At 42.1% G+C, this 24,733-nt stretch overlaps 1 protein-coding gene and 1 non-coding gene across 2 annotated transcripts; both read left to right on the forward strand.

Moving 5' to 3' along the window:
- The first annotated feature begins 11,063 nt into the window (after positions 1 to 11,063).
- On the forward strand, positions 11,064 to 22,509 carry EIF4G2 (eukaryotic translation initiation factor 4 gamma 2). Its single transcript, XM_088057426.1, has 23 exons — positions 11,064 to 11,265; positions 11,311 to 11,390; positions 13,100 to 13,164; positions 13,295 to 13,360; positions 13,783 to 13,908; positions 14,257 to 14,359; positions 15,034 to 15,165; positions 15,254 to 15,320; positions 15,405 to 15,556; positions 15,996 to 16,106; positions 16,649 to 16,732; positions 16,816 to 16,914; positions 17,102 to 17,243; positions 17,335 to 17,495; positions 17,932 to 18,045; positions 18,800 to 18,925; positions 19,141 to 19,245; positions 19,330 to 19,545; positions 19,828 to 20,086; positions 20,303 to 20,507; positions 20,947 to 21,158; positions 21,268 to 21,389; positions 21,684 to 22,509. Exons 1-23 carry the CDS (start codon positions 11,064 to 11,066, stop codon positions 21,747 to 21,749), a joined length of 3,015 nt encoding a protein of 1,004 aa, XP_087913552.1. The 3' UTR covers positions 21,750 to 22,509.
- LOC148183949 (small nucleolar RNA SNORD97) lies at positions 18,087 to 18,252 on the forward strand. Its single transcript, XR_015773042.1, has one exon. It is a non-coding gene; the product is annotated as a small nucleolar RNA SNORD97 (small nucleolar RNA).
- Positions 22,510 to 24,733: the final 2,224 nt, after the last annotated feature.

Here is a 24,733-nt window from a genome sequence, read left to right on the forward strand (position 1 = left end):
GTTTTGTATACATTTTGTGCTATAAACACCGATTTCAGAGAGTTTGTGAAAAGGAGTAAATTGGGTAGAACCTCAAAGGTGGAAGTTGTTAATTTTCTCATTTGGGTCTGTGTGGTCATCTTTGCATCTATTCTGAGATCCCAAGTACAGAATCCAACTTTTACTTCTTTTTTCCTGTGTCATAAGAAATAATAGCTCGAGTTATTATTTCAATTTTATGCACTGTAATTTGAACTCTGCTCTTCCCTCCCTTTTTTTTTTTTATTTTGATCTCTTTTGACAAAGAAAAGTAAAATACTAAGTTTGAACTCTTAATACATTGTGAAAATAGTACCCCATCCACCCCACTTTGTGTTTCCATGTCTCAAATAATATTCAAAGATTGGCTGTCAAGTGCATAGCAAAGATCATAACTAATTTGTAAGGTGAATTGAAAGGAAATGGCATTTATGAATGTATGAACCAAAATACTTCATGTTCCCAACCAGGATTCAGCAATCCTGGTTGCTCATGGATAGTCCAGTGTGGAAAATGAGAAAATTAGATGCTCTGTTAAGTATTTATATATTCCGTATAAAGTGTGACTACTCTTTTCTATCTTTAAATTATAACCAGCAAATAGCCAAGAAACTGTCTTATCAAATAAATTTCATAATAAAACATAGATAATACATATATGTAGCACAAAACAAGTTTTATTCTGGCCTAATAGCAAAGGTTATCAAGCTAAATGTACCATAAATTCTCACAGTATTGCAATCAAGGCAATAATGCCACTCCTTCAGCTGGACATCAGTTTGGTATGTACAGTTTTAGGTATTCTCATCCTCTTCCTTTTTTACCACCAAAACTACAAACCTTGCTTTCACTATGTCTAAAATTCCTTTCAAAAATTAGTGACAATAAGGCCTGCATAAATCCTGCAACTCAGTAACAACAAAAAAAAGATGTTTTGGTGCAAGAGTATTTTGTATAGTTTTATCTACAAATTTGCCTACTCTTTTTCTAAGTAACCATACTTAAAACTGAGGTAAAGCATGTGTTGTACTCTCTCACTGTAAGCAGGAAATATCCATCCCACTCTCTGTGTTTGTTGTCCCGTGAGGCAAGATGTTGTCCTCTGAATTCTCCCTCTCAGAAAACACACCCTAAAAGCAAGAATCACTATTACGGTAGTCTGACCATAATTTTTCTAGATTACAGGTAATTCAAGCTGTTATCTGTAACAGGTTGTGATACCACACAGAGGAGCTGGCATCACATGAGGCCAGATCACTGACTGACATCAAAAGGGGCCAACAGTGTTTTCAGTTCTTTTTATCCAGGCAGCGCCAGCTGCATTAGCAGTGATTTCCATTCAAAAGCTCAGTGGCAGCAGGTCATAGAGGGGACAAACAGAAGTGACAATTTTGCATCTTGTGAAAAAAAGATCAAATGATTTAAAACATCAGTGCCAACCCTTTTAAGATCAGCTCTAGCAAGTCTGAGAAGTGAAACTTCTGACATCAGTTTTGTTTGTTTACTTTGCAGCAAAGTTTCGAGCTGCAAATCCCTCTTCTGAATCCTGAGGTTCACTGATTCTGATTGCTGGCCTAGAGTATAAATGCTGAAGTGTTTTGTTGTTTTTTTTTTAATTTTCTTTTCCTTGCTAATTGGCTAAGCCCCAAAAAACCAATTAATGTTTCTCAGTAATATTTACAGAGATTTTCAATCTGTAAACATAAATACCATGGTGATGTTTTGCATTTTTTTAAAGAAGCCTAAAGACTTCTTTAAGATTCTTTCTGCCTAAACCATGTGAATCAGTGAAATAGCAGTTGGAATAAAGGAGCAATAATTGACTGATCAGTTTTTTCCATACCTACTAGGATGTGTTTTCTGTTGAAATATTCTTGGTCTTGATACGTACTTGTGAAACCCTCCTGCCCTTCAAAGATTTGTGGGAAGGGACCACTATCAGAGTGGAGGAAGTCACTAATGAATTTAATGTATCAGAAACACAAATATCAGCTCTCCAAATATCGTGTCTTACCCAGAACTTCTGCAGATCTGGGCAGTCACTGACATGGATATTGATTACAATTTCTTTTAAAAGACTTTTTGTTCTTATTTCCTTTGAGAAGTGACAACTATCTCCAGCAATTATAAAGTTAAATTTCCTGTTCCACTGGCACTGAACTAGATAAGATTACACTCAAAGGTTTAGAGGGTCTAGGAAACTTTGATAAGAAGAAAGGACTTCTGAAGTATCCAAAATATAGCTGCTGGAGGTAAAATACCTGCCCAGGTGTGTTGGGGGTTTTTGCCTGTATTCTATCTGATGTTTCTTTAGCAGTTTATGATACAACTTGGGCAGGACGAAGCTTGTTACAGATAAAATCTGTCTTCCATAACTCAGTTTCTGTGGCTTTGCAACTTTTGTGAACACAGTACGGAAAATACCACTCTGCACCCAGAGTTCACTCCAGTTGATGAACTTGGAGTGTAACTGTTCTTGACACCTTTCCTTGCCCACCTCTTCCCACTGTGCTGCTGCCCACAAAGTGCAAAGCAATTGTCAGTCCCTTTCACATGTACTCTTCTTAAAGAAAGCACCTTTCCTGTGAGTGACCCTCTTGGCAATGCATCATCTGGAGATGCAGTTGTGTGTTAAACAGGGCAAGGATAATGTTGGTTGGTCCCAGGTAGCAGGATGGATAATTTCCTTCCATAATGCAATCTAGCTTTGTACAAGTTCTTCCTCAGCCTGTCAGCTGGTGTGATTACACCTAAACTGAGAAACACAGTCTAGGGTACTGGAAAAGAATGAGAGTTTTTTGAAGATTCATTGAATATAGTTACTGTTTTACTCCGCTTTAGAGGCAGACAGCTTTAATCCTTATTTATCTGTATGAGGTAAACTGCTCTGCTTAATTTCTCAGTTGTTTCTATGTGGGTAAACACAGGAAAAGTTATCTTAATTATCTTTTTAAATGACCACTCAAATGGTGCTATATTTCTCATCAGACCTTCTTACTGCTCAAAATTAATGTGGCTTAACTGTTTTTGTAATTTACTTAGAAAGTGCTTTAATAATTTAATTTAAGACTCCTGGCTGAAAGTATCCAAGTTCTAATTTTAATAAATCCATAAACTGTGTGTGCTTGTACTCATCTTCTAGAGCATTCTCTTTCTGACACATCCTCATCCTTGTACTTTTTCTGTTTGTTACACTGCTATCATGATTCTATATCTGTTTAGTGAAGGACATAATGTGAGTATATTTACCATATGGTTGCTGGGAGCAAGATGAATGGGGAGCTGACTAAGAATATATGTATTACTTATTCACCAAGCTAACTGAAGATAGAAATACTCACTGGCAGGAATAGTTTTAAAACATTATTTGTAAATGTAAATGATTTGGCTTCTTTAGATACTTTAATCCCTTACAGGAGTAAGAATCTGAGCTTGTGCTGAGATTTTTTTAGTGCAGCTTCTGACCTGCAAAGGTAGACAAACTAAACTGCCTCCTTTAATCAGAGCAAGCTTTAAACTTTCCTTTTTTTATAAGCTTTTATACCAGTTATTTAGGAAACAACAATGACAAACCTGCTATTTACTAATGGAACCAGATGAATTATGAGGATGTGAAGCCAGCACCCCATAGCTGTGCTCTCAGCTAACCCTCTGAGAGCTGCTGCATTCAATAAATGAATGAGTCAATAAAGAATACAGTATGGATAAAACACTGAGTGACATTCATCCCAGATAAAACTGACCTTAAGTCAGTGGTTATGTCCTTTAGTGTTTGTTTAGGGCCTAAACAGAGTTCCATTGCTAAAAACACAATACTAGGATTTTGTAGAAGGAATACCAGGAGTTTGTAGAAGGAATTAAAGCTTTTGGTTAGCTCAAGAGTGGGATTTATGTCTCTTCAATACTTCAATCCCAGGAGGCTCAGATCTTGCAGTATCTGAAGAACACCTAACCCAGAAATTACCTGTAGAACTCACCCTGTATAAACTTTTGTAAATTCAAGCCAATATCATCTCAATCTAGGGATCCAACTATTCACACATAAAACAAGTGTATCTGTGGGCAGAGGACTTAACTCAGATTCACTGCATGTGGGACTTCTGCCTCAGACACACAGCATGTAAATGCTAAGCCTGGAATTCTTGCAAAATTAGTATCATTTTAGAAAATCATTTATGTTAACCAGAATAACTACCTAGGATTAAATTATGCTTATTTATACTGTTTCCACTTAAAGAAAATAAACCACCACCACCACCAAACAAAACCCAGCAAAACCCAAAGCAAACAAACACCCTAAACTTAAACAAATGACCAGAAAAAATAACAGAGAAAAACCCGCTTCCTTTTTACCAAGGAAAAAATTGCTCCAGTTGGAGAGTGCTCTGTTTACAGGCATTTTACAATAAGTACATGTACAGCTGAACTCCCCCATATCCCCATATTCACCTTGCAACCCTTCTTGAGATTGCTCCCCAACCAGAATACAGTGATTCCCACAGCTCCATGTGAAGCTGAAAAGCCAAACAAGCCCAGAAACTTGCAAAAGAACTAAGTTTTCATAATCTTTTATTTTCAGACCTTCCATTTTTACTCAAAATTTCAAAAGAGAATACAGAGAAATGGGACCATGCTATTCAAGCATATGTCTGAAGTATTTTTTACCTTTTGTTAATGATTGTTAATTTTCTGTTCATTAAACTTGTGAAGCTGGCTAACAGGAAATAATTCTATGGCGCTGAAATGGCTTGTATTGCCTCAGAGAATTAATTCTTTTCAATCCACAGAACACATTTAACATTTTCATAGAATCATAGAATACTTTGGGTTGGAAGAGACCTTTAAAGCTCATCTAGTTCGATCCCCCTGCAATGAGCAGGGTCATCTTCAACTAAATTAGGTTGCTCAGGGTCTTGTCCAACCTGACCTTGAGTGTTTCCAGGGATGGGGCATCCACCACCTTTCTGGGCAACCCGTGCCACTGTTTCACACCACATTGTAAAGAAATTCTTCCTTATACCTAGCATGAATCTACCTTCTTTTAGTTTAAAACCATTGCCCTCTGATCACTTTTGTGGCCCTCCTCTGGACCAGCTTTTCTGTATGACATAAAATCATGGCACATGAAGCCAGAAGTACCTACTAGTTAATAGAAGCCACTTTCAGAGTCAGATCCAGCCTTCTTTTTTTTGAAACATCTGACAGTCTTCCAATGTTTGTCCTGATTTAGGTCATGTTCTGGTAGTGGCTTTGGTTCTCTTCTCCCATCTCTCTTCCCAAAGCACTTCCTTTATGTAATTTCTTTAAAAACAAAAGAGATTTCACCAAAATAGGGAAAAAATTACAGCTGCACTTGAGCAGCTGCACTCGCTTTAAGTGGATTAGGGACTAAAGAATGACAGTATACAATTAATATACAGAAATGCAAAACAATTTTAACATACTCAAAGTAGGCCAGATTTAATAAAGGGAACCATAGATCAAACTATGGAAATGCTGTTTATTGTAATCTAATGGTTTAACGGTCTCAAACCTACTTAAAAATACAGGTTTGTAATAATATGCTCTTACATACAAATAATTTTTTTTTTAAATTAAAAAAAGGTTTTGAACTTTTTAAATGTGTAACAAGGGAAAACAGAAGGACTTCACTGCCTTCCAAAGGTTAACCTGGATTTATATCTATTTGCCTGATTTCCCTGTGTTTTTGCTTCCTCCTAAGGACTGAAAGGCAAAGTAGATTTTCCTCATTCTTTTTTTCACTCAAGTGGATCTTTGATCCTTAAATATCAGAAAATGTGGTTCTATCAGAAATCTAGCAGATAATTAATGCTTTCTTTTTTTCATTAATAGAAATCATATTAACAACAACCACTAATAACTATTATGCCTGAATATTACCTTAAATTGTAAGAAGACATTCTGTTCTTCTGCCCATGGAAAACTAAGGCACAGAGCAAGGAGCAGCTCTTTACATCCAACAAAAGCCCTTTGCTACAAGCAGATAAATGTATATAAATGTTCTGTGGTATATTCCTATTGTTTCTTCACACACAAACCACGACACAGCATCCTCTTCGCTGAGAAAGAAAATACAAAATTAGTTTGGTAAGATCATGTGCAGCATTTCAGTAATAGTAATTTCCCACCCATGCTTCTGAGTTCATCAATAACACTTATTTTTTAAGGAGTAATGCAATGCAGCTATAGGACATTCAGATGCTCTTCCAGCTCAACCAACTGTACTTTGTGTTCAGCTGCAGTAGGTGTCTCTGAATATGATAAGTATTTCATATGGAAGATGATTGCCACAAACCCACTTAAGCAGGCAGATTACACTGGAATCAAGCCAATACATCCTAAAACTGATACAAGGATTATTACTTCTTAAACACCATACAATTAAACCACAGAACTCATTGAAATGTGCTACTAGAGGGCCTAAAAGCTGTCAAAATTAGACATTAACATAGAAAATAGAAATTTTAATAACTATAAAAATTACAAATTATAGACATGCTCTAAGGTAACTCAAACATGAGCTGGCAGTGGTTAGGAGAAAGAAAAACTCCTCTCCTGGCAAATAATGAAAATTAAAAATTTGAAATCTTTCCTACTTTACAATAAAGGTGGTGCTAACCAATGCCAGAAACAGAACATTGCAGCGCAGCACACTCACTCTGCTGAGCTAAGGACCATGAAAAAATATGTCATTTTAGAAAACTAGAGAATGTGAAAATATTGCAGCTTATATATTTCACTGAACTGGACCTGACAAGAAGACAGTCACTGCTGGGTTTATTTTTCGGTTGGTTTGTTGTCCTAAACCATTCTGGGAATACATATGCAATCTTCCTCTTTGCAAGTTATGATGATTATGCATTAGTACAATTATATCAGCTAAAAATATTCCCAGTTCTAAATAGGCTTGTGAAAGCAAAGCAAGCTGTGCTGCTATGGGCACTGCCTCGCTTCCCTCACGGCCTGTACAAACACTCCCTGGTGAAATCTCACTATCTCTGACACTTGACTATTCCAAGCAGTTTTCACTGGCTAATTCTCAAGTCACACCCCAAGTATCTTTCCAGATTTCAGAGGGAAAACGACCGTAAGAGTCCCATGCAATTGTAACTGCCAGACGTATTGTTACACTTGAGAAATCCAGTAAGCCTTCTGAGTCTTAAATTGGGAATCAGGAGGTGGATTTTTTAATATATTTTTTTAGTATGTCTGGTTCTGAGGAGCAGGAATCCAGCTGGTGAGTTAAGGTATTAGATGCAGCATTTCAGAAGACAACGGAATGAAAGCAAAATAATTTATTATATGGAAGGCTCAGTGAAATCTGCTGCAAAGGATTTTCCAAAGGAAGGGGAAAGAGAAGGGACCTCCCAGGTGGCTTAAAGTGCACCACTGTCTAGAAGGGTTGGAATGATCTTGCCTCAGTGAGTATTGTTAAATCAGTGTCACTCAAAGTCACCTCTATAGATATACAGAAGTTTAATAGCAATACTCTGCAAATTAAAATCCTGTAGAGAACAAGCACAAAGCCTTCTGCAATGCTTTGACACCATCCACGCTATATTGTACAATTTAAGCACATACCCAATGTATTATTAGTGCATTTTTCCAAGAGACAGTGCAAACAATTCCTCTAAAAGTCAATCTGCACAGTATGAATGGGTTTGCTGTTAAGAACATTCTGCTTCAGTAGAAGTGCCAAAAGAAATGTTTAAATGAAAAATAGAGGTGTATTTTTCAGTTTGGGTTTGGGTTTTGCTTTTTTTTCTTCTTTTCCCAGGCCTTTTTTTTTCTACAGTACAGCTCTCCTTGAGACAGGCTTCTATCACAGGTAAAACTAAAGGAGTACATTTCACATTTGGTTAAATGTGTGTGCCAGCTACTTCATTCATTGGGTGGGTCACGATGGCTTCGGAGAAAAATAAGGCTGCGAATAAAGGCACAGGCTGAAAAACTGCTGGGGAAATTAGAAGGTGCAGGAGGTGATTATGTTGGAGAAATTAACATGGGATAAACTAGGGTATGAATTGCCAGTGCATTACTTACTCGGCAGTAATTCTCTACACGGGTGCTTCGGCTCACATTATCTGCATGTCCACGCTGCTTTAATGGGGCACCCTGAATAAAGGCAGCCCAGCCAGGCCCCTGGCCAGCATGGGATGATGCAGGATGCACTGGGGTGCTGCAGTGCCACACAGCCCAGCCACCCTGTCACCAGCACTGTCTGGAACCCCCACCCAGCAGGGCCCAGCCTTGGAATCACTGCAAGGCAACCTATTCCACTGGGTAAGTCGTGGTGATTCCAGCTCGGCAACAGTAAGGGAAAGCTCCCAGCTCTGAAAGCTCCTTTCCCACATCTCGTGGGCTCCTTCCATAGGAGCCTGCCCGGCTTCTGAGCTCTCCCATATGTGCAGCAAGGGACATCTCTCTTCCTCTCAGCCAGATGATGCATCTGAGCAGCAACTCCTGCTCCTGTGCCACGCAGCCTGCAACGCAGAGGGTTCCTCAGGACACTTGATAGACATCCCTTCTCAAAATAACCGGTGCCAGTGCACTCGGGCTGGAATTATGCATCAATTCTGCAAGTTCAGACTTGCAGGAACAAATCCAGAAGCACCACTATGCCAATTGGAAACCACCTGATTTGAATTAAAGCATCACTGGTGTCCAGTGCAAGCGGAGGAGAGAAAGGGGGAAAATACAAAGGGGAGGTAGAATTTGGACAAATCACAAAGGGGACTGATGGATGCAAGGTGGCACTGCAACTGCTAGACATAAAATTCCTTTTTGGTTTTTTGGTTGTATTGTTTGTTTCTTTGGTTGGTTAGTAGGATTTGTTTGTTGGGGGGACAGGGGCTGTGGGGTTTTTTGGTTGGTAAAGTCAAGGGGATACACTGAAAAAAATATTCTTTTGGTAAATTTTTTCCCAAATAGTCAAACGAACGATTGGGCTGCTACATTCTCAGATATGAATAATGGTGTCTCCTATGCCAAGAAGTGAAGGAATTTAAGGAGAAGGTGAGACGCATGAAATAGAAGGCATTTCACAATTTTTTTTGTCCTCTGCATTACGGTTCACTGCCTTCATCAATTGTATTCATGCAGCAGGTCTCTGAGGCTGATAAAGTGTGGCACATCTGAAGGGATGCTATGAGCAGCCAAGCACAGAAACTTCTTTGGTTCCCACCTGCCAAAGTCAGTGTGAGCTATGGAACACCATATATCCTGCTGAATCCTTCAGCATTCAATCCTAAAAAAAAAGACCATAGCTTTAAGAAAACATTGCTGTTCTCCTACTGACCAAATGTTGGGGGATTTTCTGTTGTTATAGTAATAAGTATTTTATAGTATGCTTTAAAATAAACAATGAAATGTGACACTTTGTCACTATGCACCTACGATGTTTTGCAGGTTTCCCAATCCGTTCTCTTCCTGTCCTTCCCCCCCAAATATATATAAATTCTTAGTTTTCACTTACAGTTTAACAGTACTGGAATGCTTGTGCTGGAAACACTGAATGAGAATATTCTGCCACCCAATCCAAAACAAAACCCCTGCTTTCACTTCTGTTTTTAAGATTTGCAAGTAATTTTTTATACTTTTTACCCTGTTCAATAACCTTCATCAGTTTTAACACTGGTTTAAATCTTGTTGACTTTGCTGTTTCCTCTGTCGCTGAGGCCCACTGTCGCCTCCTTTCAAGCTGGATTCCATGGATTTCAATGGTGTTCTGCACAGTTCTGTTCTTGCAGACTTACCCGTGAAGTCCAAGCTGTTGCAGTAGTGTGGTTATTGTTACATGTGGCAAAGTGTCATTATATAAAAATTCTGGTATGACAAGTACGTGTCACAGTTGTGTCACCTTTATTTAACATGTATGAGCTCGAAACTTTCAGGTAGTTTGCTTGAGATTTTCCTTAACACAATCCAGTGAGTAAATTATGCTTAATGCTTACAGGTATGATATGGGCAAACCTACCTTGAAGAAGCTTCATCCCAGAGATGCAACAGAAAAACTCCTGTATGACAGCCCCCTTTAGGCCTTACATAACCCTTGGGACACGATGGCACGCTGTGTTGAAAGCATTAGGAATGAGGTTGGCTTTGGAAAGAAGCTGGAAGTTGTGCAGGATCATGTGTTGGGACTTGCCATCTGCACAGCTCAGGAGTTACTACAAGGATCACTTTCTCCCAGTCATCTGAACCGTGAGTCACACAAACCGAAAGCGGAAGGCGGATGTGTGAACAAAGCAGATGTGAATGTTCCTGGGGCTTCTACTCACCTTTCCAGAGCCCTTGTTTTCTGCCCTGCCCCATCCAGGGCAACTACATTTAAACCTTTGGGAAGGTAAAGCTAGCTAAGCTACCTTAGCCACCGCCTGGGATGATGGCCGGGCTGATAAAGGATAAAACCCCTCACGGGTGACTCTCTGGAAGTCTCCATAGTCAAACTTCCACCTACAGCTGGAAGCCTGGCCATCTTTGTTTTGTTCAACTGAGCAGGAAGACTCCACTACCTGAGTGCTTACCACGAAACACGAATGTGTTTTCCGAGCACTGGCTGTCCGAGGGGTGTCTGCAGCCCCGGACAGGCCAATTCACGGTCAAAAGCACATGCAGAGAAATAGTTTCCAAACCCCAAAAGCAAACCTGAAACTGGATCTGTACAGGCAGCCTCTTGGAGCTCAGATAGCAAACTTCGTCCTCCGGGTCTGATTGCAAGCTCAGGGCTACCGTCTGCTATCGGCTCATTTTTTTTTACCTCAGCCGAATCCGAAATGTGGGCTGACGGAGGGAGCTTAAATAAATTTATTAAACAAAATTTTAAAAACCACAAACAAACAAAAATCTTATGAACATATATACTAGCATATATATTAAAGTACCCTTCTGTGAACGTGCCTGCAGCTCCCACGGCAGGCCCCTGGCTCTGGAGCTCTGAGAGCTGCAGCTCGGCAGCGAAAGGCGCAGGGACACGGCGGCCGAGCAGCCGCCATGAAGCAGCTGCGCCGCTTGCGCAGACCCCGATGCCCTGCGCGGCGGCGCCGGCAACCCCTGGCGTAGCAGCATTCGTGAATATCGGTGCTGCACTGCGGCGGCGGCACGGCGCAACCAAACCTCCTCCCTCCGCCGCCCACCCCGGTCCTGGCACCGCCCCCTTCCTCGGCTGTGATTGGCAGGACGGGTGGAGCGGTCGGCGGCGATTGGCGGGTGCTGGCGGGAGGTGGGGTAGGTTGTGTGAAGGGTGATAAAGTTAGTGGGGCTGCTGAGGAGCGCCCGAGACGCGGCGGCGGCGGTCGGCGCTCTATGGAGGTGGCGGGGGGAGGCGTCGGGCCGGTGCTGCTGCTGCTGTGGTGACTCGGAGACTCGCCCTGTCCCGCGCGCTCCCCCCTTCCCCTCCCCAGCCCCGGTCCCCGGCTCCCTTCCCCTCCCCCCCCTTCTCTTGCCTTTTCCCCTGCCCTTGGTAGCCGCCGGGACCCGGGGAAGCTGACAAGGCCTTAGGGAAGGTGAGAAATGCGGGAATAGCGGGAGAAGCGCGGGTTTGGGGCCGGGAGTGAGCGGCTACTGCTGCAGCTGCAGCCTAAAATGGCGGCTGCCCGGACTGGCCGCCATTTTCTTGTCAGTTGCTTGTCTGTTTCTCCCGCACAAAATGGCGGCCCGGGCCGGTGGCCGCTCCCGTTGCCGGCTTTGCGAGCCCCGCCGCCTCTGAGCGAAGGGCTGGAGGAGCTTGGCAGCCCCCGCCGGTCGCGGAGGGGAGGCTGAGCGGCGGCGTATCAGGTTAGAGCGAGGGAGACGGTGTCGGGCAGTGCCTGTCCGTACGGGCCATGCCTTTAGTTGCCTCGGGTCGGCTGCAGGATGGTGGTCTGGCCGCGGTCTGCGGGCGGCCGCACTGCCCCCCAGGTTTCCCTTGGAGGGAGTAGCCGCGGTTACACATAACGGGCTGCTGGCTGAGGATCCACATTGCCGGTGGGGAGGTGACGAGATGAGTTTCTAACTCTCCTTTTACTATTGTTCACTGCCTTCCCTTCGCGGGAGGGGAGAGCGGGCTGCCGAAGCGCCGCGTCAGCCGGCAGCAGCCTCGCCCACGTTTCCTGTTCGGGGGCTCGGGCGCCGCGGTGCGGGGCGATACCGCCTGCTTTTTCCCCCTCGTGCCTCCCGGGGCGGCCGCCGTGGTGCGGGGGAGCGGGTCCCGCCCGGCGCCCCGGCGGAGAACAAAGAGCCGGGCGGGCGCGGGCAGCGGGCGGCGCCCGCCGGGCGGGGCGGGGGGGGGCGGCGGCGCAGCTCGGCGCCTGCGGGGGGCGCCCTCCGCGGCCGAGCCTTTTGTTCGCCGCCGCCGCCATGTTGTCCCCGCCGCTCGTGCCCGCGCCGGGCGGGCGGGGGGCACTGGCCGCGCCCGGCTCCGGGAGGGCTCCGGGCGCATCCGGGACACTTGCAGGCTTCGGTCCCCCGGGCGTTTCTGGCCTCGTGCTCGCCTTTCTGCTACGTGAACAGTGCGTTGAGGTTTTTCCTGCAAGCTGGAAGTTGAGGTGGTGGGTGGATTTGGTAGCTTAGTACGCCATTTGGACGCAGAATACGCGCCTTTTACTACATTAAGCTTGTGTTCTGTTGTCTGATTAAAGCTTTTCACTTTAGAATTCGGCCGCTTTGTCGTGCCATTATAAATCAGAGTTTCTAAATAACGTCAATAAAGGACTCATTGTGCTTTCTAATCAGAAAAAAAGTACTTTAGTTCTTTGCTGCGAGGACTCTTGGCTTTTGGGTAAACTTCAGGGTTTTGCTCAGTCCATGATTCCCGTGTATATTTCCCCTCACCCTCGCTGGAAAACACGGCTAAAATGATGAAATCGGCCTTTCTGTGACTGTCCCAAATATTGCATGAATGAAAGTTTTCTTACTTGTTGTAAAGTTCGGTGTTGGAGGGTTCTCAGTCTCAAACATACATCTGTACTTTTTAAATTGAGACTGTATGGCTCATAGTAAACAAGTATAATATGAATGCTTGGTTTGTCTTTCTAGGTTTTGTTTTTCCCTACCCCGTCAATTTAATTTTATTCTTTTGAAGATTCTTCGTTGTCAAGCCGCCAAAGTGGAGAGTGCGATTGCAGAAGGGGGTGCTTCTCGTTTCAGGTACCTTTTATTTGTTTGATGAGTAGCTCCTAATAGAAAATCTCCTTTGAGGAGATCTTGAATTAGTGTAATGTTCATACCAGAACTGAGCTATTTGGACTTACCAGGATTCCGTGTTTGTTTTTAACAGTGCTTCTTCAGGCGGAGGAGGTGGTAGGGGTGCACCTCAGCACTATCCCAAGACTGCCAGCAACAGGTATGTGATCTTGCTCTTTGATTTGCATGATTTCAAAGTCAGAGTATGCTTGGCAGTAAACATAGAACTGAAAGTAGGCTAACTTTAAAGTTGTACCAGAAGTACCCACTGAATTAAAGACCTTTGAATGTTTTCCAGTCTGTGCCCTTGAAAAAGTTACCTAACGGTCAATAGGATGTTCATGAGCTTGTTCATTTATTTAACTTAAAAAGTGTGAAGAGTTTTATTTGGGTGCCAGGGATTGTTGCTGTTGAGTACTTCTCTGTGCAGCAGATGTTGCAATGTTGGTAGGGGCAATTGCGAGCTCTTAATAAAGCAAGTAATGGAATTGGTTTTAGTAAGGCAACACTGAAAGGTTAAAAGGGCAGTTCTTTCAATCACTTGTTTCTGTTTTAACAACCTTATTCTTCAAAATTTTGTAGCGAGTTCCTGGGGAAAACCCCAGGGCAAAACGCTCAGAAATGGATTCCTTCACGAAGCACTAGACGAGATGACGACTCCGCAAACGACAAAGAACGACATGATGCAATCTTCAGGAAAGTAAGAGGGTAAGTTCTTAAAGAAATTACTTCTTTCCTTATGTTTTCAATAACAGTGTGTACTTAAGAGATGAGCTGGAGGAAAGGAAGATGTGGGCCTTGAGTTCGGGGGAGGTGTTGACTTTAGCAAGGAACCAACCTGATAACATAGCAAGAAACACTTAAAATAATTCTTGTAAGCAGGTTAGTGTTTTCAGTGATAGTTCACACTCTGAAGATCTCAGAAAAAACCAGTTGAATGGAGATTGCACTTTTCAATTTTTGATAGACTTAGAAAGTGAAAAGTTGAGTCTAAAGTGACTCATGGCATGCTTACAATCTGTATATTCTGTGTTTTTGGTTTTTGTTCCTCTGTAGCATACTAAATAAGCTTACTCCTGAAAAGTTTGACAAGCTATGCCTTGAGCTCCTCAATGTGGGTGTAGAATCTAAGCTCATCCTAAAAGGGGTCATACTGCTGGTAAGCTGGTTGCATTTCTTATAACTACAAATTTCTTGCATGCTAAAAAGCAGGGGGTTGGTTGGTTATGATGGGATACAGAAGTAGCATGAATGCTTTTGTGTATTTGGATTATTCAAACACCACCTCCCACCCCTGCTTTCTGTGTAAAAAAGGATCTGATAGGGAGGAAGTAGATTTAATGCTTCAAGTTTCTCATTTAGAAGTCTCCACAGTCACTAAACGTGATTGGGGTTTCTGTAATTACTTTTCTAATAATCTAAGATGCTAGTTAGCTGTCTTATTTGCTTGGCCTCCCCCTTTTCCTCTTTTCCTGAGGAGCAAGGCTCTTGGTTTTGGAAAGGCTACCACTGGTGACCTTCTGGGACACTAATGTAACTGTTACATCACTTTTTTAAACAAAATCAGATTGGTGATACTAAACTAGGTGTTGGGATAATAAACTCATGTTTTTTTAGCCAAGGATTATACAGGCTTTTCAGTAGCATGCAATGGTTTTTGTCCTTTGCTTCAGCATTAAGACTGGTGTTGTACTACACTGTTTGTCTTTTATTCAGCAGAAAACAGGATACTTTAAATGAGAGTGGTAGTATAATCCATTCTGTGTCTTGTAACTCACTTTGCTAATAACAAAAGCACCCTACTGCTGCCTTGCTCAACCTGAATTTCTGTAGATCGTAGACAAAGCCCTTGAAGAGCCCAAGTATAGCTCGCTGTATGCTCAACTATGTCTGCGACTGGCAGAAGATGCACCCAACTTTGATGGCCCATCAGCAGAGAGTCATCCAGGACAGAAGCAAAGCACAGTGAGTGCATCTCTCAATCTGGAATGGTAAATTTTTCATGCATTTGTAGCTGCCCTGATGAGCTTAACTGTTTTCTTTGTTTTTGTAGACATTCAGACGCCTCCTAATATCTAAACTTCAAGATGAATTTGAAAACCGAACCAGAAATGTTGATAGTAAGTTTTAGAACCGCTTTACTACTGAATCTATTTTGTCGTCTTTTCCCACAGCCATGTAAAACAGGCTTCTTTGTTTTCCAGTCTATGATAAGCATGATGGTCCCCTCCTCCCTGAGGAGGAGGAACAGAGAGCCATTGCCAAGATCAAGATGCTGGGGAACATCAAATTCATTGGAGAACTTGGCAAGCTTGATCTTATTCATGAATCTATCCTTCATAAGTGCATCAAAACAGTGAGTATTCAGACTGGGTGGGGGCTAGGAGCAAAACAGCTTAAAAACTGAAAAGAAACCCAAAACACAAAAAACCTAAAAAAAAAAAAAAGCAAATGTTAATGCTGCTTTGGGAGTCTTAGAGCAGGAGCATAAAATGCCACATAAATGTTTCTTGACTATTATCCATTGCCTACTTTTGTCTTTTGGCATGAATAAGAAGTAAAATCAGCTTTATTCAAAGCCATAGGATTTGTCTCCAAGGGAAAATGTAATTTGGTGTAGACAGAAGTGTGCCATAGGTGCATCAAAGTAGATATACTTATGAATTGGCAGTTCCTAAAGTTCAATTTTTAAGTCCATTTGCCTTCAGAACAAAACAATGTTTTTGTATGTGTCAGTGTACAAAGTTTGTATTTATAAAGTTTTTAAATTCTAAGTTTCTCCTTTAATTTTTCAGCTTTTGGAAAAGAAGAAGAGAGTTCAACTCAAAGATATGGGGGAGGATTTGGAGTGCCTCTGTCAGATAATGAGGACAGTGGGACCTAGATTAGATCATGCGAAAGCCAAGGTATGTGCCTATCCAGTGCAGTCATTAACCTAATTAAATTGTGTGGCTAAGACTTTGATTGCCTGAACCTTCTGTATTCAGTATTCATAAGTACAAAACAGAGGTTTGATTTTTTTCAGAGAAAGAGTGCCAACTATGGCTTGTAGACCAATTCTCTTGATAGAAAAAAGCCAATCTTTGAAACAGTTTTAAATGTTTAAAATTGTTTTAAACATTTCACAAAGATGTAATTGGGGTCATCAGGACGTAAAAGTGAGACTGTTGTTTTTCTAAACACTGCTTGAAAAGATGTGCTGAGGAACTAACTAGGTGATGTGAGAGACAGGAATTTGGAATGTAAGTTTAAAATGAACAGAATTTTGGCTGTGTTGCTTGTTTCTGATTCAAATACCTTGATGCATTAGATCTTTCAACTTTCTCGTCAAGGAGCTGGAGATGGCAGGAAAGGGCAGCTTGTTGCATTATTTTGTCATGACAGTCTTGAGTGAAAACATTCAAGGCACTGATAGAATTATCCCAGCTTGTAACTTTTGTTCCCCCAGTCCTTAATGGATCAGTACTTTGCCCGTATGCGCTCCTTGATGTCAAGTAAGGAATTGCCAGCAAGGATTCGTTTCCTGCTGCAGGTATGATGATAAAATGGCTTCCTTCTGTTTTTTTCTTGTAAGATTGTCTTGAATTCTTTCCTAATATCCTGTTCTGTTTCAAGGATACTGTGGAGTTGAGAGAACACAACTGGGTTCCTCGCAAAGCTTTTCTTGACAATGGACCAAAGACTATCAATCAAATCCGTCAAGATGCAGTAAAAGTGAGTGTTGCGTGTAAGGTCCAGAGCCTGGCTTGGTGCTGTGCACTTGGGAGTAGTTTAGTTCTCACAGAGTGACAGTTGGCTTAAGGATGAAAAACAGATGGACTTCTGTAGTTGGGGGCTAAAAACTTGGCTTTCTTGGGACTGCTGTTCAAAACTGACCAAAATTATAATTCCTGTTTTAAAGGATCTGGGAGTTTTTATTCCTGCTCCTATGTCTCAAGGGATGCGAAGCGACTTCTTTCTGGAGGGACCCTTTATGCCACCCAGGATGAAACTTGACAGGGACCCACTCGGAGGGCTTGCTGATATGTTTGGACAAATGCCAGGTACACTGACACCTCAGGAGTGCTGGGATGGCTGTGGCTCTGCTGTGCTGAATAGGAACTAAAACAGTAATTTGTTTCATTGCTAATCCAGGTAGCGGAATTGGTACTGGTCCAGGGGTTATTCAGGATAGATTCTCACCCACCATGGGACGCCATCGTTCAAACCAACTCTTCAATGGCCATGGGGGTCACCTCATGCCTTCTGCTCAATCCCAGTTTGGAGACCTAGGCAAATCTTTTCTGAAAAGTCAGGTAAGGAAGATGTTGGCACGGTGACTTGAGCTTGTTTTTAGAATCACTTCCTGAGATGCGTATGTTATGGATTGTAGTCTGCTTATGTTGAAAGACCTATTCAGAATTGATTCTGATAACTGATGCTCAGCTGATACAAAAATTCTAAACCACTTTTTGAATTGTACAAAAGATGCAAGGAGGACACTTTTTGTTTTTTTTTTTCACTGCAAGAAAAGGTGCATGTGGCTTTGGTGGGTCAGAACGGTGTGTTTTATTTAAAAGATAGCCCTGTTTTTAGGGATAGGTGATACTCTCCCACCACCCCTGCTCCTTCTTTCTCCCTTCCTGGCAAATAGAATCTTTGTTCCTCTGGTCCCTCTGGTACTACTTACCATATGATGTACGCCACTCCATCATCTGCACTTCTTTCTCTATATCTCCCTTTCTGAAATAGGGGCAAAGCCAACTCTACCATACCCAGAATCAGGGACTCTTATCCCAGCAACAAGGACAGTCGAAGGATATGCCACCTCGGTTTTCTAAGAAAGGACAGCTTAATGCAGATGAGGTACATGACATGCCTACATTATTTACAGCCTATTCTAAATATTGCCCAATGATTATAGCAAGACGCGTTATTATGAGGACTAATGCTGGAACTCTTTCTCCTCCTCCTCATTCTCCTCCTTTGTCCCTTCCTCTTTCACCTTTTACCCCTCCTCACTTTCCTTAGGGTATCCAGCGTCCTATGAGCAAGACTGAGATATGAGGGCAATTTTTTGGGGTGTCCCTTCCTTCCCACACAGTTCCAAGAACACTACTCTGACATCAGTTCCCATGCATCCTATTGATAACAGTACATTTAATTAAAACTTCAGGAAACCCTGAAGTGCTGGACCAGGTTATTTTTTTTTGTTTGTTTTCTTTTGTTTAGAACTGGCTAATAGGCAAAATTTCAAATGCAGAGTAAACTGCATTGTGATTTTGAGTGTTAACCAGACTTGTATCCCAATTTCTGAGCAATTTGGTAGTTTTGTCTTGGCTGTAAAATGGCAAATGTGCTGATTATCTTCTTGGGTCTCTAACATACTGCATCTAAAAGGAGCATTTCCAGGTTTTTATAGCAGTTGAACTAAATGCCAGTAACTTGCTTTTGGGGGAGTTGCAGAACACATATGTGGCTTTTAATCTGTATTTGAGTATTACTGTTGTAGAAATGGAGTCATGCTTCAGTGAGATCAGTTGGAATGAGTCCATGGCTGTGTACTGTTGGTCAGAATACTTGAAACAGTTTGAGTTTTTCTTCGACTTGCTGTTTACAGATTAGCCTGAGACCTGCTCAGTCTTTTCTAATGAATAAAAACCAAGTGCCAAAGCTTCAGCCCCAGATAACTATGATTCCTCCCAGTGCTCAACCACCACGCACTCAGACACCGCCTTTGGGACAGGTAAATACAAAAAATTCCTCTATGTTTGCTATACTTTCCTGTTCCTGCTTGGAAAACTTAATCTCTAATGTGGGAAGGGGATGCACAGAGCAGGAATTGGGAGGAGAATGTAAACTAATTTTGAGCTCCATCTGCTTTTTTATGTTTTGTATTGTAAAACTTGATATAAGCAAAGGTAGATGTGCTACAAAGAAACAAATTCTGGTCTCTTTCAGCCGCCTCAACTTGGTCTTAAAACAAATCCACCACTTATACAAGAGAAGCCTGCAAAGACCACCAAGAAACCACCTCCTTCTAAGGAAGAGCTACTTAAACAAACTGTAAGTTAGCATGCAGTAGTGAGTCTTGGAGCTTTCAATGTGCTCTTGAGAAAAAATGTTTAACTGTACTTCTTTCCTCTCCAGGAGGCTGTTGTGACTGAGTATCTGAACAATGGAAATGCTAATGAGGCTGTCAATACTGTGAGAGAAATGAGAGCTCCAAAACACTTCATTCCTGAGATGCTGAGCAAAGTAATTCTTCAATCCCTAGATAGATCAGATGAGGACAAAGAGAAAGCAAGTACTTTGATCAGCTTGCTCAAGCAGGAGGGAATAGCCACCAGTGACAACTTCATGCAGGTACTGTGGTCTGATAATCTTGCAGTCCTTGTTTCTTGGCTCTTCATGATGTGTAGCTGCTGTAAAGGCAGTGTGCAGATATTTAAGTCCTGTTAATCTGAGGAGGTAAAAAACAGTACATGAGCCTGTGAGGGGCACAAGAAGCAATGAAAGGAAGGCATTTGGGCAATTGGAACCTGGGATCCTCTTTCCAAGTGATTGCAGAAAATGTACTGTGAATAGTATGTTGCACAGGAACAGAATTACTTATGAATTTCATCTTGTGTGTGTACTGTCTCTTAGGCATTCCTGAATGTATTGGACCAGTGCCCCAAACTGGAGGTGGACATCCCATTGGTGAAATCCTACTTAGCACAGTTTGCAGCCCGTGCCATTATTTCAGACCTGGTGAGCATTTCCGAACTGGCTCAACCACTGGAAAGCGGCACCCATTTCCCTCTCTTCCTGCTCTGTCTTCAGCAGTTAGCTAAGTTACAAGACCGTGAATGGCTAACAGAATTGTTCCAACAAAGCAAAGTGAATATGCAGAAAATGTTACCAGGTGAGAGTTGCCACAGAGCTCTTCTGTCATCTGATCCTAGAGTAAGCGAGATGTTGTTCTAGTTTATGCCAGAGTAAAATAACATGCAGGATTATCTTGGTGGAATTAGCTGTCATTAGTGTTAGGAATGATGTTCCTTAAGGGGTGGCTGGAGCCATGAACCATCACTTACAGTTCTTGAGAAGCCCTTACACGTTATCTTTATTTCTTTGTCAGAAATTGACCAGAACAAGGACCGCATGCTGGAGATCTTGGAAGGGAAGGGGCTTAGCTTCTTGTTCCCGCTTCTGAAACTGGAGAAGGAACTGCTAAAGCAGATAAAATCAGATCCATCCCCTCAAGCCATCTATAAGTGGATTAAAGATAACATTTCACCCAAGCTTCATGTAGATAAGGGATTTGTGAATATATTGATGACCAGGTGAGATGCTGTTTTGATGTATTTTAGTACTTGTTTGATTAAACTTCCAGTAAGGCTCTAAATCTGGAAAGGCTCAAATGTAGTAGCTCTGCAGAAATCCGAGATGCAGTGCATGGGGAGATATTGTTCGCAGTGGACCTTCTTCAGTAAAAGCCCATTGTATTTGAGAAGAAAAGCAAGTATCCAGGCTTGCATTAGCGTGAAATGTTTTCTTCAGGAGGTCTAGACCCATGTGTTTTTCTGGAGTGTGCAGCTGTAACAAAGGCAGAACAATGATTTTTTGTGGTGCACTGTCAAGCACAAAACAAGTCCCTGTGCTTGCTCCTTGCTGCAGGTGTAAGCAGGAGAATAGTTGCAGTGATAGCTATCTGAACTTGAAATACCAAGTGCTTTGATCTCTTGAGTTTACAGAACTTAGCTCGGCTTTTCTTCTGTCCAGTTTCTTGCAGTATATTTCTAGTGAAGTAAACCCACCCAGTGACGAATCGGATTCTTCATCTGCTCCATCTAAGGAGCAGCTCGAGCAGGAAAAACAGCTGCTTCTTTCCTTCAAGCCGGTGATGCAGAAGTTCCTCCATGACCATGTTGATCTGCAAGTGAGTGCTTTATATGCACTCCAGGTGCACTGCTACAACAATAATTTTCCAAAAGGTAAGTGCATTGAGGTCTTACCTGAATTGGCTTATCCCTACATTTCTTAAAATGCAGTAAGCTGTTGAGAAGGTTATAAAGCTAACCAATTTTAAATTCACTTTCGTAGGCATGTTACTGCGCTTCTTTGTTCATTTCTATGACATGGAGATCATTGAAGAAGAAGCCTTCTTGGCATGGAAAGAAGACATTACTCAAGAGTTTCCAGGGAAAGGCAAAGCTTTATTCCAGGTAAATCTGCTAACATTAGAATAGAGACTTTTTTTTTTTCTGCTGCACTGGAGTGTTTGAGAAGGCTTTTGAAGTGTCTAAGACTTGTGAATACCTAGAAAACTTCATGGAATATTTCACTAGGAAGGAGTTAAAAAGCAAGGTGAAATAAATGTTTCCTATTTACTAGAGGCCTGTAGTGGAAGTGTGGCTGAAAGGTGTTTTAAAACGAGCTGGGGGAAGATGAGTGTTTTGCAGAAGTACTTAATGAGGAAACAATTCCTCCTCCCTTAAACTAATTTTGTGTAACTGCAGGTAAACCAGTGGTTAACCTGGCTGGAAACTGCTGAAGAAGAGGAATCTGAAGAAGAAGCTGACTAAAGAACCAGCCAAAGCCTTAAATTGTGCAAACATACTGTTGCTATGATGTAACTGCATTTGACCTAACCACTGCGAAAATTCATTCCGCTGTAATGTTTCACAATATTTAAAGCAGAAGTATGTCAGTAGGATATTCTCTGCAAAAGGTTTTTGTAGTATGTCTTAATAGTCTACAATAAAAATATTTTAGAGTATCTTCAATGTTTAGATAACAGTGTATTAGCAGCATGCAATAATTACATCATAAGTTCTTGAGCAGAAGCAGTCTGTTGCAAGGGTCTTCTTTGCTGCCAGTTATCATAGGCTGTTTTTAAGTTAGAAACTGAATAGCAACACTGAATACTGTAGAAATGCACTTTGCTCAGTGTAATACTTGAGTTGTTGCAATATTTGATTATCCATTTGGTTGTTACAGAGAATCCTTAACTGTAATCGATGGTTGTTGCCGTAATAGTATATTTGCCTGTATTTCTACCTCTAGTAATGGGCTTTATGTGCTAGGTTTTAATATCCTTGAGCCTGGGCAAGTGCACAAGTCTTTTTTTAAAAGGAACAGTTTACTTGCACAAAAACTGATCGGCTGAAGAGATGGTTTAATGGCCCTTTGGAGGAGGTTTTTGTGGGTGTGAAACATGACATGGTGAGAAATTTGAATTGGTCCCTCTTACAGTACTGAAATTAAGTCTACTTAATTTATCAAGACATGTTCATGCCCTGATTTTATATACTTGTATCTATCAATAAACATTGTGATACTTGACTTGTTTCTGAATGTCTCCCGGTAGAAAAGCTTTGGCTAATGACTTCTTCACTTAAGAAAGGAAACATCAGTGGGAGTTGCCTTAGGTTGCAACCAGCCTGAAGTTAATTTCACACTCCTTGTCTGGATAAGAAAATGAATTCTAAATAAGGTCACAGACAAGATGAGACACTATAGATGTGTTGTGACAGGAGGAAAATTATGGAATTCTGCTGAAGAAATGGTAGGGGTCTGCCTTGTGGTCCGATGTATGCTTTATCAGTGAGTATGTGCTTTTGACTTGGTAATGCTTTGAGCTTCCCCCAGGCCACGTGCATGTTTCTGAATCAAGTGGCACTGTCTATTAGCTGCCTGTTTCTCATCAAATTGGCAAAAACCCTACAAAAGAGTTGAATGATGTTGCATTGTACAGGCTTGAAATGTCATCTATTAAATACTCAAATTACCTTGCTTCTTAGAACCTTGTCCCCAGTGAGTTTTTTTGTCCTTGTTGATACTCAAGACTTAAGCTGTTGAAAGGTGGTGTTTTTGTAATGGCAGAAGGGTAGTGGTTCCTGGACTGGAGCTTTGTGTGCCAGTGGTGTGAGTGCTGAAGCCTATAAAGTGTTACACATCACAGGGGGAGAAGTGGAGCCCAAGAAAAGGACTAGAGCTGATAACTTGGCTTGCCTTGAGGAAAGGGGAATTGGAGTTGGCATGGGGCATCTTGAAACGCTGCGGCTGGAAGAGTAGGTTATGGTTTGCTTTGAAGGGCTCCCTAACTCCAGTCACAGCTCTGGTCTCAGAGTTGGTGAGCTGTTGTCTGTCAGGGAGTTCTGCTACTGCCTTGGGAACTTCTGTACCTTGTGGAGACCAGGAAATCCAGATACTGTGCAAGCCAAATGACATAAAGGGTGTTGCACTTGCATTGCTGGCAGAATTCCATGGCACCATCTCTGGAGTTCAGAAATGGGCTATATCCAGCAGTTCAAGGGAGAACAGGATTCTGGTGTGGGGTCCAGTTGGGAGACAGGAATGCTCCAGCTGCAGTTCAGTGGCTGTGTGTGATGGAGCTGCAGCTCCTGGCTGGCAGTGGTGAGCACAGCCTGGGGCTTCCCAGAGCATGTATTGGTATGTTGTTCTTCTGAAACTCACAACTCTTCCCTGTCTGTAGAGCGATGTAGTCACTGCTAGAACGACGGGTGCAGATTTCACTCTTCACTCCATGTGCAGGCTCAGGTGCATGTGTGCTGTAGGCACCAAGGTTCTGTGGTTCAATAGTCATTTAACAGGATGGACAAATACAGGGTTCATTTAATCCTAATTAATTCAAAATGCTGTTCCAGAATTGCATTTTTAAGTGTAATAAGGTGCTGTGAAGTGAAATTCACCATTGTTCCACTAATAGTGTGTTTCTCCAAGTCCGTCAGTCTAAGGATAAACTTTGCTAATCCTGCTGGTTGGTTTAGTGGTGTGTGGGAATATAATAATTCTTGTGTATCTGGTAATGTGTACGTGAAGCATGTGCTGCACTTTGCTCCTGTGCACTGCAGAGGGAAGATGGGGAGGAGGAACCACAAGTCAGGAAAGAGTGGTTTCCAACTCAACTTATACCAGAGGTGAGAGGAAAAGGTAGAAGGATGTGCAGGTAAAAACTTGGAAATAGATCCAGAACCTGCAGCTAAGCTTTTCTGCCACATTTTGGAGAAGGCTGAGCTTGCAGCTGTGGGTGGTTCCTTGGCACAGTAACTAAGCCTTGTATTCTTGCCCAGTCTACCCTGTCCTTACTACAGCCTTACCTACCTGTGCATGGAGGCTTTGCTGCTCTGCTTCTTTCTAACTGGTCACTGAGTAAGAGCTCTGGTAGAGAGAACTGTAGAAAGAACAACTAAAAATGCAGAATAGAACATAAATGGTAGAAAATGCCACAAAAAGGTGGAATTACCATCACATGACTTGGAAAAACCTCATGCAGTGTGAACAGGTCTGCGTTCTTCAAGCTGGTGTAAAAATGGTGCTTACTGCAGTGTGCACATCAAAGTGGTCTCTCCATAGATGAGGAGAGGTGGTAACATCTTCACGATCTTTACTGCTGCTGAAGTTTTTTTAAGTGCTCAAGTGCAAAACTTGTGGCTAATCTGAAACGGGATGGCTGTTGGGTTGGTCTCACCTTCTGTGTTCTTGTTGACTATGAGTGGCATTATACTTAACATGTAAACAGAGTGCTTAATTCTACATCGTAAAG

This window comes from Pseudopodoces humilis, chromosome 7 (assembly GCF_049639895.1).
Source record: "Pseudopodoces humilis isolate 2021_Gansu_Grassland_sample_001 chromosome 7, ASM4963989v1, whole genome shotgun sequence".
Classification (NCBI taxonomy): Eukaryota; Metazoa; Chordata; class Aves; order Passeriformes; family Paridae; genus Pseudopodoces; species Pseudopodoces humilis.

What these genes read in the sequence shown, in the direction of transcription:
- EIF4G2 (XM_088057426.1), top strand. Translation starts at nt 11,064, where the DNA reads ATGCCCTGCGCGGCGGCGCCGGCAACCCCTGGCGTAGCAGCATTCGTG. An exon ending in TTCATAAGTGCATCAAAACA is followed by an intron (nt 15,557 to 15,995) that starts GTGAGTATTCAG and finishes TTAATTTTTCAG; the next exon opens with CTTTTGGAAAAGAAGAAGAG. An exon ending in GACAGCTTAATGCAGATGAG is followed by an intron (nt 18,046 to 18,799) that starts GTACATGACATG and finishes TGCTGTTTACAG; the next exon opens with ATTAGCCTGAGACCTGCTCA.